The 14,286-nt window shown below is 42.5% G+C and overlaps 2 protein-coding genes across 2 annotated transcripts; one reads left to right on the top strand and one right to left on the bottom strand.

Annotated features, from left to right (window-relative positions):
* The first annotated feature begins 619 nt into the window (after positions 1-619).
* On the top strand, positions 620-6,375 carry LOC135611126 (uncharacterized). Its single transcript, XM_065106460.1, has 4 exons — positions 620-1,448; positions 1,630-1,727; positions 1,821-1,905; positions 6,026-6,375. The coding sequence occupies exons 1-4, from the start codon at positions 1,233-1,235 to the stop codon at positions 6,113-6,115; spliced, it is 489 nt and encodes a 162-aa protein (XP_064962532.1). The 5' UTR covers positions 620-1,232; the 3' UTR covers positions 6,116-6,375.
* Positions 6,376-6,756: 381 nt separating this feature from the next.
* On the bottom strand, positions 6,757-10,352 carry LOC135611125 (probable WRKY transcription factor 14). The gene is made up of 3 exons (XM_065106459.1): positions 9,472-10,352; positions 8,903-9,061; positions 6,757-8,777 (listed from the first exon to the last, which is right to left on the bottom strand). The coding sequence occupies exons 1-3, from the start codon at positions 10,020-10,022 to the stop codon at positions 8,285-8,287; spliced, it is 1,203 nt and encodes a 400-aa protein (XP_064962531.1). The 5' UTR covers positions 10,023-10,352; the 3' UTR covers positions 6,757-8,284.
* Between the last annotated feature and the right edge of the window lie 3,934 nt (positions 10,353-14,286).

Genomic DNA, 14,286 nt, shown 5'->3' with positions numbered 1-14,286 from the left:
AAGTGAATTAATTACCAAGGGGATCAAAGGGTCTTCCTTCGCCACTCTCCATGGCGTCCTCTCTCTCCATTGCCTTCCGACAGCAAGAGATGGGTCGAGAGCAATGGAGCTCTTCTGCTAGTCAACGCGGAGTCTGATGTCTTCGCCTTCCTCGTTACTTCCCCATGCCACTTGACGTAGCAGCGCAAGGTATTTGCGGTGGAAGGTTTCTAACCGTTGGATAAAAATGATCACGAATCTTAGAGAAATCCGTACATCTCATAGTCGTACAAACCACAGGACTCAGATTTAGCAAGATCCGACCGTTCATTGAGCAGGGAAGTGGAGACTTTCTGATCTGGACCGTCCAATGAAAGGTAACGTCATGTAATGGTTGAAGAGGATACAATGAGGAAGCGTTCTTCACAGTTCGGCGTATCATTTTACGCTCTCTATATATTTTATCCCCCAACCCCAAGTAGTATTAATGATCGATCGAGATTGACAGGCCAACCCTCTTCTCTCCGGCCACCTCTTTCCCACGGGCCCAAGAACTCGTGCCCAAAGCCCCACAACCAAGCTGGATGCACCGCCACTTACCTCTACGCTGTCGCCTCCTTCCTCCTCCTGGTCGCCATCCAATCCTTGGCTACCCGAAGGACGCCCACCGACACCGCACCACCACGAAGAATTCGCCATGACCCAACTCCAGCCCTCCTCACATTTCACCCCCTCAAGGACCCAAGCGTTCCCCCTTACAAGGACCCCAACAGAACATGGTTCATGAGCACCCTCACCGGCCGCCCCGTGCACGGCTTCCCCGAGCACTTCGTCTTCCCCTCTCGCCGCCCTCACGACAAAATCCTCTGCATCGACACCCATAACAAGTCCTATGCGCTTGGCGCGTCGGAGAACATCTTCCCCTCCGGTGGGATCGTCGTGCGTGGCCTGTCACTCATAGCTGACGGCTGCTACGACTACGAGAACCCGTGGCATGCGTTCAATGCAGTGTCGCCCCTTCTTCCCATGGTGGAGCGAGTGGCGCCGGGGAAGTAAGCCGAAACGGTTCGTGTTGTTCAAGCAGTGAACGATCAAAGTCTAACATTGATCAATTGGGTCCGAACGTAACTCAATCAACTGTTCCCCATCCGAAATGTTGGGTCGAGTCAACTTCGTCTGGTCCGGTTTTTATTTCGTCGCTCGAGACAGAGGCTAAGGAACTCGTTCCTTTTTTCTGTCCCGAAGCCACAACGATGCAGGCGCGATGGTTCGCCAGCATCGGTCGACATTTGCTCTCCTCTTCCCGGCCTGCCTTCGCTCCTGCTCCCTTCCCGCATCGATGCCTCCGATCAATGGCGTTACCCGTAGATCCTTCCATTCGCAAGCCCGTTATCAGTGACTTCGTTTCCGCAGCTCTCCGCGACCGGCCGCCGGTTTTAGGGTTTCACACTCCCTCTCGTCTTCTTCCGGTACGTTTCTTTGAAATGAATTTTATATTTCTTTGTCCTTTAGCTAATCGAATCATTTTCTAATGAAGAATATTTGTTACCCTCTTTTTGTTGATTTTTTATTCGCTTAAAATTTTATTTTTAGCCTAGTTTCTGATTTGATTGCATATGCGCCTTTGCTTTGATTTTGATTGGGTTTCAGGCGACGCAGTCACGTTTTTATGCGGTGAAGGATAGATCGAGGGCGCCGCGCACGCCAGTTACTTCTAAAGTGAAGAAATATAAGATCAAATCTTACTCGTATGCTTGATTTGTGCTTCAGAGAGTTTTACTGTCTTTTTGCTATGTTTCGTTAGATCTAATTTTCTCTTTTTGTCATTTCTTTGTGTTTAGATCTTTTAAATTCCGATTTAGGACCATGAACAATGGACAAATACGGAGATGGAAAGCTGGAAAGCGGCATAATGCACACTTGAAGGTAACTTGTTATCGTCTGATCCACTGATAAATGCAAAAGAGATCTTGACTATTCTGTAACTGAAGGGAGAACTGATTAACCTAAGAAATGTACAATCATTTCAGCTTTATGCATTTGAATTAGTTGCGAACTATTAATTCCGAGGTTCTTTGCTGAAAAACCAATTATTAATTATTGTTTATTAACTCAATGGCAATTAGATTGGAGCAAATTGGATTGCCTTTTTCTTTGGTTGTTGATGAGTTAAAATGCTAATGCTGTATTCTATGTTCAACCATTGTTGGCGATCAAGAAAAAACCCTCCTGTCTACCAAAAAAGTTGAGTTAGGTGTCTTCCTGTAACATACATTTTTAGATTTGATCTGGATGAATGTTTTCCACAGACATTTGTGCCACTTGTCATCCTTGTCTACTTGAGGAAACTATAGCAGTAGAGTCCATCCCATTTACTTTTTGAACTTGAAAAAAGAGCCTCTTGAACCAATACTCTGTTATCATTGTTACAAATTCGTATTGATAAATTGGATTGATGGGTTATCTTCATCAACCAAGTTAATATATATGACTAATTTGGCTAGACTCTTGTCTCTTTTTCTTTCTTTCTCCTTACTTTCCTTAAGTTTGTTTTCCTGTTTTTGCACAATCTGGCTTGTGTTGATTTGACTATACATGAAAAATCATGAAGAGCATTCATCATACAATTGCTTGCAAATATCATCACAAAAATCCTTGAAGCTATTAAATGTACATGAAATGCATATGGATTTTAAATTTTAAAATATTTACACGCTAGGCATCTTTCTAGAGCTATTGCATGTCTCATATATGGTTCCTTTATCAGCAAGTGTCCAGCTCGAGTCTTAATAAAATTTAGGTTTCAAATTGTAGTTGCCAAGTCCAGTTTTCCATCTTTGTGATTTTGTTAATATAGAGGGTGAGCCTAAGTATAATGATAAGATTGCTTACGGCTGCATACATTAACCCTTATAGTGGTAAGGGTTAAGGTTGAGTATATTTACCTCCTCAAAGTCAGATGTTGCATTGCCGGGAGTTCTATGCATTTGGTCCATCCTTCTTTTTATGTTATTGTGATTCTACTTGTTAGTTTTAGTTAGACAATTGTTTCAAGCTTTTCCCGTTATTTAGGAATCATCAAATTCTGAAACAGTTAATAAGTTTGGTACCATGCTTCCCTACCTAATGTAGTTTATAAGCTAAACATATCTAGTAGATCTCAGACCTGGGGTGTCTAATGGTAATATGAAATTGTGACACGGCAGATCTCTTTCCTTTTCCTGTTATTAATTTGTGCCATGTGTTTACTGAGAGAGGTAAATCAGCAGCAAAGTTTTACTGATTAATTCTTCAGGCCACTGCTATCTCCTTTGTTGTCATGTTACTTATATTTTACTACCATTTCTATTCCATAATGCTAGTCTTGTCATAGATACATCAGGTGTTGATAAGGTAACACAGTCAAACTTTCAGTTTAACTTTTTTTTTTCATCTTGTATGATTATCCATAAAAGGCACAAGAACAGTTGATTTTCTCTTGAATTCAACATTTTGTCTGTCTGCAAGTCTCAGAATAATTATATTTGTTATTAATAGAAACAACAGGTTGCTATAAGCTTAGCTGGTCATACAAGTGGTTGTGAGTTTGTTTTAAGATATCTCTTCATCTCCCTTAAGTAATGTAGAATAATTTCTAGGCAATGCGGAGTGATTTTAACTGGTCCATGGACTGCCTATGGAGGCTGTTTCCTTGCTAGGTCTTTAAACCAGACTATACCTAAGTGCCTAATGTACAGTCTGCAAGGATAATTACTATTGGAAAGGCTTGTGGAATCCCCATTAATGATGCATCCAATTCCTATTCTTTTGACATGAGGTCTGAATATACAACCCATCAATTTAACCTTGACTCAGTGAGTATATCTATTATCTTCTCTTCCCTCATAACTTAGTAGGATATCCAATTAATGTGATAAACTGCTTATATCATACCTAGCAGGAATCAATTTCTTATATATAGCACAATATTTTTGAAAGCGCTAGGCACCAAGGTCCCTAAACGGTTGAGGCGCTAGGCACTCGCCCGAGCGAAGTGAAGCGGTCTAAAATATTAAAATATTAAAATATATAATATAATTATAAAAATAATAAAATGATATTAAATTGGGATTAATAACATTTCTAATAATAGTTATAAATAAATAGAGATTAACATGCTAAATAGGGATTAATAACATTTCTAAATGATGACTAATAGTACTAAATAAGGATTAGTACTTCTAAATAGGAATTAGTTCTAAATAGGGTTAATAGTTCTAAGGATTAATATTAGTTTTAAATGATTAATAGGGATAATAGTTCTAATAGTGCGCATTAGTGAGGAGTCACCGATAGTGAAAGGTGGGGAGGAGAGAGCAACGATAACGGAGGAACCTTCGGACGGTAACAGTGGTGGTAAAGAAAGTTGCGAACGACAATAGTGGTGGCGGAGAAAGTTGCAGATGACGACGGTAATGACAAAGAAAGCTGCGGATAACAGCATCAACGATAGAGATAGCTATGGACAACGGCAACAGTGATAGAGAAAGCTGCGGACGATGATGTCGGGGTTGGAGGAAGTCGCAGACCGGTCCCTCAGCGATGGAGTGAGTTGCACATGAAAGCAGTGGCGACGGAGGGAACTACACATGAGAGCTACAACGGTGAGAGCTTTGGACTTGCATGTCGACGGTAGAGGAAGCGTCAGACCTATCCATTGGCGGGGAAGAGCTGTGCATAAAGGCAACGATGGTAGAGTAGAGGTGCATTGGGGGCGGCGACAGTAGTATGGTTTTACTATGGCATGGGTTTTGTTGTGTGTGCGTGGGTTGCACGAGGGGAGGGGTTTGTTACTATGCTTCGTTGGTTTGATTGAACCAACTAGTGCCTAGTTCAATTGAAGTAGTTGATAATCTGTTTCACATTCAATTGAATGCTTGCCCGAGGTGCTCGACGCTTGGGCGAGATGAGCGCCACTTCACTAAAGCGCTTCACCCGAGTGCTATGCGAGGAGCTCGGGCCTTGCCTCGTTGAAGCTGTCACGGACAAATATGTAAACAAGGTGTTTGATGTAATGTTTGTGTATGGTCGTGCCTTTTGATTTTGTTCATGCTTTGCACAACATATAGAGGGCATGAAGTAGGCTTGGCAGCCCCATTTTAGTTGGCTTTTGTGGTTGCTTTAGTTTTGTAAACGCAGGTTGTGTGCAGCCATCGTGCAAAGGCAAAATTGCCCAAAAACATGCCATCCAGGCAACAATTTTGGAGGTTTCTAGCGTTGCAGAGTGATGTGGAGTGTCAGCCAGCACTGTACCCAGGAGCTACCGGGGTGGCTCATGACTGGATGGGCCTTTGAGGGTAGTGTCTGGGGTTGGTCGTTGCCTTGTTTTGCAGCAATGTCATATGGGAACTCGTGAGGACTTTTGGCAATGGCGAAACACATTGAACCATTTGTTGCGCGATCGTTTAGAGCTTGTGTAGTCTATGGTCGTGACGAACCACATTGAAACATTAATTAGTCAAGTGTTTGCTAAAATGGTTGCTTATTGGATCTCGAGTCAAACGCTTCTTCTAACTTGTCTTTTCTTTTGTAGATCCTTATGGGACCATAAGAGATTTGGGGAGGCTGACTTTTTTGCAGACGGATGCGTAAGAGTATTGTACGACTTAGGCAAAACCAGCTAAGTTCATGACAAAACGCTTAGGCGAGCACCCGGGTGCCTTTTAACGATGCTGATATATTATATCCAATTGGAAAATGTTCCTACACCTGCATAAGATGCAAACTTTTGCTCGAGATTATAGTTAACCTGAAGAGCTCTAGAGAAAGATGTAGAAATCATGAAGGGATGAGCAGAGAAAATCCATAGCTTCTTTCTTCGGTTCAGCTCACTTTTTCTTTAAAAGTGTCACTGAAGTAGTTAGGGAATTTGTAGAAGATATTAGTTTAAGTTTCTGTTTATGGTTGAAGATTTACTATTTGAAGTACTTTGTGGGATAGTTTCTTTTTTATCTGTGCAAAGGAATGTTGAGTTTGTAATTAATTCGGATGATGGTGGTTTATGCAGTCTAAGGAGGCGAAACGGAGACTAAGGAGGCCTGGAATTGTGCATGCAGCATATGCAAAGGTTATGAAGAAGTTGAACTTTTGTGCCTAGGACTGACTGAAAGCATGATGATTCTGTTTTGGGAAAGTCCACATTTCTACCTCAAGATTAGTATTAAGCTGCTTGATGTTCCATGACTATGAACCTAAACTGCTCCCATAAAGAATATGTTCCCTGGCTTTGCCTTATTCAAAGAGAAAACACATAAGCTGTTCAAATTGTCAAATTGTCCTACTTTTCTGGTACTCGAAACAAGTAACTCTCTTCAGAACTTCTGTTGCAGTACAAATTTACAGAGCCCTTGAACACCATATGGTTGTGGAAGCTTCCTTATTCCCTTTATTGACCTCACTGCCGCCAGGTTATCTTCAGAAACATTACTTCTTGCTAAGCTTGTCGGCTGGTAAATGATAAATAGATTATTGGGCTTCTCTCTCATACCATCTCTTCCTGCAGGTGTTTCTGTGCGAAGAAACGGTTCATAGTTCATGTGTCTAAGCCTACTAAATATCAGCTGTGAATAAGGTAAATGGGATTCTTTTCTTTAGGCTATTATAATGCAAAAATGTTGATGCAATCAGTACTCCAACTTGACATTCCATAAGTTTCATCCAAGTCTAGTGATTTTATCTTTATCATGTTTAGCATTAAGTCTGTCCTAATATCATTTATTATGAATCTAAATTATTAGTCAAAATACTTAAGCTCAGTCCTAGCAAACTAACTCAAGTGAGATTAAACTGGGATATCATACAAATACTTTATACAGTGTTTGTCATCTAGCTTACAGCTGTGTTACTGTTTAACGGACTCTTCTAAAGGTTCTTAGCACTTAGGACATGCCATCCAATAGAGATGAGGTGGGTTGAGTGTCTTGTAGTGATCCTATTCCTTTTGTGTGGATTGATACCTTACGATAGACCAAATGGCAAACCTTGTTCTTTTGTGCCGAGTATGCATTGTGGACTCCCATCAACACCTTTTTGTTGATTCAAATCTATCTCCTTTTCCTTTTTTCTCGGTGGCGATTCAAACTCCACACCCAGTGTCCCAACAGATGCGTAGTGGCTACAGTTGTCTCCATACATATCATTGCAAGTTGAATGATGTCTCATATTTCCAATCAATCAATGACGACCAGTCAACGAGGCCATGGATTCTGGCTTCAGAAGGAACCGACTGGAATTATAGAGTGCAGGAAATCACGAGTCAGATTAACTTTTTATCCTTTCATGATTCATGCTGAACTCCATCTCTCTCTATTCACTTTAGATTGATTTCTACCATCATTCCTTTTGTTCATTCATTGAATGTTTACACACATTTCACAATAGCAATCATTAATAGTCAACTGCAATATTTTGTTAAAGTGTAGTCTAGTCGACCATTCATATTGCAAACATCTTAAGAAGGATTGGGTGGAATCTAAATCTTTGTACATAAGTTCTTATCTGAACATATCAAACACATATCATAATAACTGTTGTCATGGTTCCATAAAGGCTAAGAGCAACTGTTCAAGCTTTTCTGTCACTGGTTACTAGATCTTTTGATGCTCAAATATATGTCAATCATGTTCTTTTGCTTGAGTTGTTCCAAAAGTAAAAGAAAGTTGAAGCTCTTTCTACTCATCTATCTTCACTGCATATGTTGAACAGACTTCTCTTCTTCAACCCGTCAAACTATTCTCCCCACTTCTAACGAGAGGGAGAGAAGAGGAGCTCATCATATTCTTCATGCAGGCTTTTCTCAGTGCATTTCAGACATTCACTTGTGGAACAGTTCAAAGTTTCTGTTACTTAGCTTTCTGTCCCATCCCCCAATATTCCAAGCTTGTTGTGGGTCTTCAAACGCCCAATCCCTTCTTTTCACTAAATCCTGATCTGTTTCTCAGTGCATCTCAGACATTCACTTGTGCCACTGTTCAAAGTTTCTGTTGCTTAGCTTTCTGTCCCATCCTCCAATACTCCGAGCGTGTGGGTCTTCAAACACCCAATCCCTTCTTCTCTTCACCAAATCCTGATCTATAGACTGTTCTGTCCTGTTGAACGACAATAATAAATAGTAGGAAACACACAACAGAAGTCATCCTCCGCTCCCTCCCTCCCTCCCTCCCTCCCCAGTGCCCTACTTTATGAATTCAAAAAAGGTTTATAGCTAGACCTTGTACAGAAAGGACTACTTCTCCAAGGTCTTGTAATAAACCTCTTCTTCTTGGCTTCATGAGCTCCCTCCTGCCCAGTCAAACATGTCGAACGCATCCGAGGCACCGACTCCCTTCTCCTCATCCGGCTTTGATTCCATGAATCCTCTGGAGAAGATGAGGCTCATCGGGTCGCCTTCCAACTCCGCCAAATCCGCGAACAGGTCATCGGGCTGGTCCAACTTGTAACTCGGGTGGATCATTGGGTCGAATCCGAGGGTGTCTCCAGCTTGTTCGATCGTCTTCTCCATCTCACCAATCTCCTCCTCTTTTACCAGATGACCACTCGAGCTGGTGGTCTCCTTATTAGGCTCCTCCTTGAGATTGTTCCTGGGGCCGTTCTTGGACGGTTGGGATCTCGTGGATCCTGCAAGCGCATTACGCTGCGTCGGCCATGGGTGGTTGTGGTCGGACGTGTAGGTGATGACCAACATATTGGGATCCGTTCGGCTGCGCTCTACTTGCTTCCTCGCCGAGCATCCCTTGGAGCTGCTACACCTGTAATACCCCCTGATGTCCACGGAACTCGATCAGCTCGAGGAACGTAGCTCGAAATCAATGTTACCCCAGACAACAATTTAGAGACTAGTAATCATCTTTCACTATTCACCACCATTAGCTATGGGGAATCTTACCTTGGATAAGGAGAACCCTTGATCGGTTTCTGGCCATACTTCCTCCAAGCCCAGAGATCAGATGGAACCACCTCACCGCTCAGCCTGTTGCCAGCCGCAGCCCCCGCCGCTGCCGCCGGCGGTGCAGGAATGCACACCACTTTCTTCGCCTGGTTTTTTCTGCGTGAACAACTCAAGTTTATTTCCAACATCAATCGCAAAGATAGAAATCCCAGCATTGTTTTCAGGTCGAAAGTAAATAGCTTGGACTTCCTAAGATGGAACATGAAATTGTTCCTAGGATTAGCAGGTGTCAGCTTCTGTGAGCTCCTTTTAGCCACCAGCACCTGTACCAGTTGATGGAATGGATGGGTGGTGACCCTCCCACTTTTGATGGCTTATGTCCTTAGATTGCCATCAATTCTTTGTCTGTTCGGACAAGATAAATTCCGTTCCTATAGAAAAGGAACACAACCGTGGCCTTTCCGAAGACAACTCGAGCTCCGGGAATTCACGCTTACTAATACCATAAGATATGATCATAAGAGGAAGTCTGAAGCAACGATATGATTGAGCGCTAGGATTTTAACCTTCGTTTGATCACTGGAGGCCGAGGGGAGGAGATCTGCTGCACTCCACCACCATGATCCGCTGGGCCGGCTATGGAGCCGCTGCTCGCGGGAGATGGCCTGACCAGCCTCGATGGAAGCAGGGAAGGCTTGCTGCTCATGCTGCTGCCACCAGGCGAGATCCGATGAAGAGCCCTCGAGAAGACATTACAAGGCCCCTTCATCTCCTGCTCGCCCGTTAGTAGCAGCTTCGGAGCTACATGACCGCTGCAGCAGCCCGCTGGGGCGGCCGTACTGGCCGGCGCCACCATCGCTTCTGCGCCATCGAAGAACTCCACGCCCGTGAATTGATCCAGCAGAGGGTCGCGCAGGTTGACGAACGGATCCCCGAAGGTGTTGGTAGGGATCTCAGCCCTCGTAGGAAAGAACACCGGCGGGTGGGAAGGAAGCCGCCACTCGGCAGCGACCGGCTCGAATTCGGTGTTCGATGGGCCGCTTCGGCCTCCAGCTCGCACTATGTCGGCGAGCTCACCGGAGTCGTTCTCCATCCTGTGCCAGAAGTAGTCACACATGTCTCTAGCCAGCCAGGTAGCGACGCCAAAGAGTTCGATTAGGATAGAGGAAACCACTTCCTGATAGTATTGCACCCAATGCCCAGCTCCATGATCCTATCTGTAAGCTCTCTCTTCTTCTTCTTGCTCTCGAAGCAAGAGAGAGAGATCAGGTGGAAGGAGCGCAAGCCTTCAACAAGAACAGGGTGAGAGAACTGGGGGCCCTTCTTCAAACCTAAGAAGAGTAGTAGTAGTAGTAGTTTCTTAAGGAGCCTGCAGGAGAAAGAGAGGGAAAGCAATATATATTATAAGAGGAAGAAGCTGACTTTTACACGGCAGCGAGCAGAGAGAGAGAGAGAGAGAGAGAGAGAGAGAGAGAGCTTGTGATTGTGGTAGGTCCAAATATATACAAATGGTGGGTACTGACTCTTCTTTAGGGGGGTAATGATGGAAGCTAATTACATATAAATAATACAAGGAGAACACAGTCGTTTATTGATAATCTAATGTTGATGATGTCTTAGTTTGCATTCATCAAATCAATAGCGTGTACTGTTTCTATCCATCTAAGAGACCAAAGAACTCCATGACCACTGGCACATAGATCTCTCTCTACATAGTTACGCAAGGGGAATGATTCTGCTCTCTCTCTCTCTCTCTCTCTCTCTCTCTCTAACCTTGTTGTGCCTCTTCACCATACCTATAAATCCATGTCTCTAACATCAAATGATGTGAATGTAGTTTCTTAATTACTGCATCATTTTATGTCATTTGGGGTCATCTTGTTCGTTCAAGAAAGTAAACAAATCCAACTTGCGTAATTGAAACTCGAGAAAGGATTAAAGTAGAGCAAAGGTTGCATTCTTAGGAAAAGTTCTTACAAGTTTCTTTTTTAGTGTGCCACAAACATGCTTTGGCTTATTAATTCGTTTCATTATTTATGTTATCCACCAGAATTGGATCATTAATTGGCACAACCTTTTTATTTCTTTTTGATAGTTGCTGTGGAAGATTAGATTGCTTGGATGAATTGATAGGCTGACACAAAAAAAAAACACAAGTTGATGAAGTAAGATGTGTGATGTCCACATTGACTTGATCAAAGAAACAGATGTGTATTCATTGAAGAGTTCTTTTGGAGAGGCAGAAAGCTTCTCTTCTTGTTTGGTAGATTTAAGATCCAATGCAGAGAAGCAATTAGGAAAATGTTGCTGCTGCTGCTGCTGCTGCTGCATTTGGTCTATGGAGGGATTGCACTCTCAAATCCATATTATTCTTCTTGCATTATATAGTACTGCTAAAGCATGTGGTCTGCTGGTAGAGTGAATACAAGTACAAGAAGGACATATGAGCACCACTGCTTATCAACAGCACAATGAGCTTAGCTCCATGAAAGCCATTTTTGGCTTTGACTTGCAGAAAACTGCAAGAGACAACCCAAATTGAGAGTAAAGCTTTTTGGTGCAAATACTGAATGCAGTAGTATTAATCTTAGGCTGTAAGATATTGCCTCTGTGGAGTTTAGAGGAAAGAGATGACCAGTTGTGATGCAACCCTAGATGAAGGCTAAAGGTTCCCAAGGAAGAAGGAAGAGATCAGGAATAGTTTTCATATGGAGTGAGGTGTGTTGGGAACAGTAGTTAAAAACTCTGATGTGGTGGATGGCATTGTTTAGCATCACTCTTTATCCTTAGCCATGTTCTTTCTTCTTCATCTTATCTGATGTGACCTTTTCAGAATCTTCTCAGTTCTGGGGATTGGGAAGAGCCTCAGAACTCTCCAAATGAGTGCCAACAATGCCTTCTTCCCTACAGTCTCTCACCCACCCACCTCAATCCCATTGCAGTCACATCCTCCCTTTAGCTGATTCGTATCATCTCTCTTTCGGCACACTGCTGACTAGTAGTAGTAGTAGTAGTAAAGAATCCATGAAGCAAAGGGAAAGAACATTCTGAAGAGACAACAAGTGCAGCCATATGTCACTCGAATTGCTTGCTTATAAGACATCATCTTAAGCTGATGCTAAATGACCTGATCAAGACATTAGAATATGCCCAAACCACAGAATCACATGACCATCTCTCTCTCTCTCTCTCTCTCTCTGAACAGGCAAGTGCTGTACAGATAAACTTCTTTTAGAGTGCATCGATTCCATGGCGCCATTAAGATGCATCCACATGGGCATGTAGTTGCAAGCTATCTCTACTAATATATTTCTTGCAGGTAACCATTGGCTGTCATGTTGAGTCTTTCTAAGGCATGACATTAATGCTGGAGCAGCATATCGCCCACGTTCATGCATGAATAGAGACTTGAAAGAGCTTCCACTGGGATTTGCTCAGAGCTGGAATAGAGAAGCATCCTACATGTGATCCAAACCCTTATCTTAATGACCTATATTACATGGCTGGTAATGAGGGCCCATATGCCCGTGCAGTGCATGCATTTATGCTACCATAATTGCACCTCCTTCTGTGATGCTGACGACAAGCATAGCTATCCTTAAGCTAATCTAATAATGATCTCTACATGTCGATCCCCACATACGTCACCTGCAAACGCATCCTCACCAGCGGTAGCACGTAGATCTACTTGAACCCTAATGTGTTGTAGTCTCTCACCAGCTTAAGTATAAGGAAGGAAAGCATGTGTCACCATTCTCAGAAGATTAAAGAAGCTGCTTACAGCTTAGAGAGACCAGACTTTAATGGCGAGGCAGACCTCGAGAAGAGGAAAGACAAGTATTCAAATGCGTGGTGCGCATCGGATAGCGTGGGATATGGCTCTTCTACATGTGATCATGAGAGATCGGTGCAGATTGTGGCTTGAAAGACTCGGTTTAATGGATACAGCTTTCCCCACTTTGGGGGATTACCAACGTGGATAGAGCTTTCATGAGGATGTGGTGCCGCTCACTGCACTGCGATTAATATTAGCCCTACGAAGGATGCGATGTCGAGGAAGACGAGAGCATGAAGGAGAATGGCACGCGGACACTGCTCCGACAAGCTCGAGGAATCTGCTGTGTTGGGAGTCCCCACCGCTCGCACACCGAAAGCCGAAGATAGGGTTGCAGGCTTTCGTCTGAGATGGAATGATGGGGCATGGCGAGCAGTGCATGCAGCTCATGAGGTGATGGGGGTGGGAAGAGCATGCCTCAGAATCCCTCTCACAGGCAAAGCCACAAACACATAGAGCTATCGAATCCAAAGCAGCAGCAGTAGGCCTCGCTCAGCCAACCTTGACAACTTCTGCTTCATCTTCACTGATACATCCACTCCAGCATTGGGAGTGAGACATGGGAGAAAGTTAGACGTCGCAATTACAGGGTGCAGACTTGTGTCTTTAGATGCTTTGCAAGACTCGCTGCTCTGCTGTTCATGACATGAAAGCCACAGGTTTGAGAGGACTTTCTTGTCTTGAGCAGATGCCATTGTGCACCATTGAGCATCAGCATTCAGTAATAATAATAATAATAATAATAATAATAATAATAGACCTCAAGAGGTGAGAACAAAAACATATAAAATATCATCATTATCATTGTCCTAAGTATATTTCTTCGGTATGTATTTATGAAGGAAAATAATCCATGTTGTGGATAATCGAGATGTAAAATTAAACAAAGAATGCTGAGATGTAAATTGAAAAGAATTCATAATTAAAAAAATAAAAAAAATTAAGAATAATATCATAAATTTTAAAAAAGATATTACTATTTAGAATCCCCGATCTCTTCTAATTTATAATATCTTAAAAGTTAATAAAAATAATATTTTACTATTTATAATCCTTCTAATTCTGATTTTTTTCTTTTTCTTTCCCACGTCTCTTATGATCAGTGTGATTGTCGACACTATCGTTACGCTCCCTCTCGTCAATCAATCATCATACTTCGTCTCATGCTTTTCATCGATCATCACTCCTCGACCTGTTGCCCCATAATCGCTAATTATTATCCCCCTCATCTTTTTTATCATCAATCAATCATCGCCCCATAATCTTGCTTGCCACTCCCTCGACACTGTCCACGTCCTTCAAACCAATCTAATGGTTGATTGGCTCCAAATCAAATCGAAATATGTATCGGATGATTTGATTCTAATTTTTAGGTTTGAAAAATCGAAATCATCAATTTTAAACTTAAAATCGTCGGTCCCGGAACTAACGGTTCATGCTTCGATTCAAATGGTCGTTTCTATGATTTTAAATTTTTTTATTTTTAAAAATAAATTATATAATTTAATTTTAAAAAAAAAAACAATTCGAATCAGAACCACTCATT

Source organism: Musa acuminata, chromosome BXJ2-4 (assembly GCF_036884655.1).
Source record: "Musa acuminata AAA Group cultivar baxijiao chromosome BXJ2-4, Cavendish_Baxijiao_AAA, whole genome shotgun sequence".
Classification (NCBI taxonomy): Eukaryota; Viridiplantae; Streptophyta; class Magnoliopsida; order Zingiberales; family Musaceae; genus Musa; species Musa acuminata.
This window is presented reverse-complemented; position numbering and strand designations above follow the sequence as displayed.

What these genes read in the sequence shown, in the direction of transcription:
- LOC135611126 (XM_065106460.1), top strand. Translation starts at nt 1,233, where the DNA reads ATGCAGGCGCGATGGTTCGCCAGCATCGGTCGACATTTGCTCTCCTCT. An exon ending in TATAAGATCAAATCTTACTC is followed by an intron (nt 1,728 to 1,820) that starts GTATGCTTGATT and finishes CTTTGTGTTTAG; the next exon opens with ATCTTTTAAATTCCGATTTA. An exon ending in GGCATAATGCACACTTGAAG is followed by an intron (nt 1,906 to 6,025) that starts GTAACTTGTTAT and finishes TGGTTTATGCAG; the next exon opens with TCTAAGGAGGCGAAACGGAG.
- LOC135611125 (XM_065106459.1), bottom strand. Translation starts at nt 10,022, where the DNA reads ATGTGTGACTACTTCTGGCACAGGATGGAGAACGACTCCGGTGAGCTC. An exon ending in CCTCCAGTGATCAAACGAAG is followed by an intron (nt 9,062 to 9,471) that starts GTTAAAATCCTA and finishes TTGTTCACGCAG; the next exon opens with AAAAAACCAGGCGAAGAAAG. An exon ending in AAGGGTTCTCCTTATCCAAG is followed by an intron (nt 8,778 to 8,902) that starts GTAAGATTCCCC and finishes CGTGGACATCAG; the next exon opens with GGGGTATTACAGGTGTAGCA.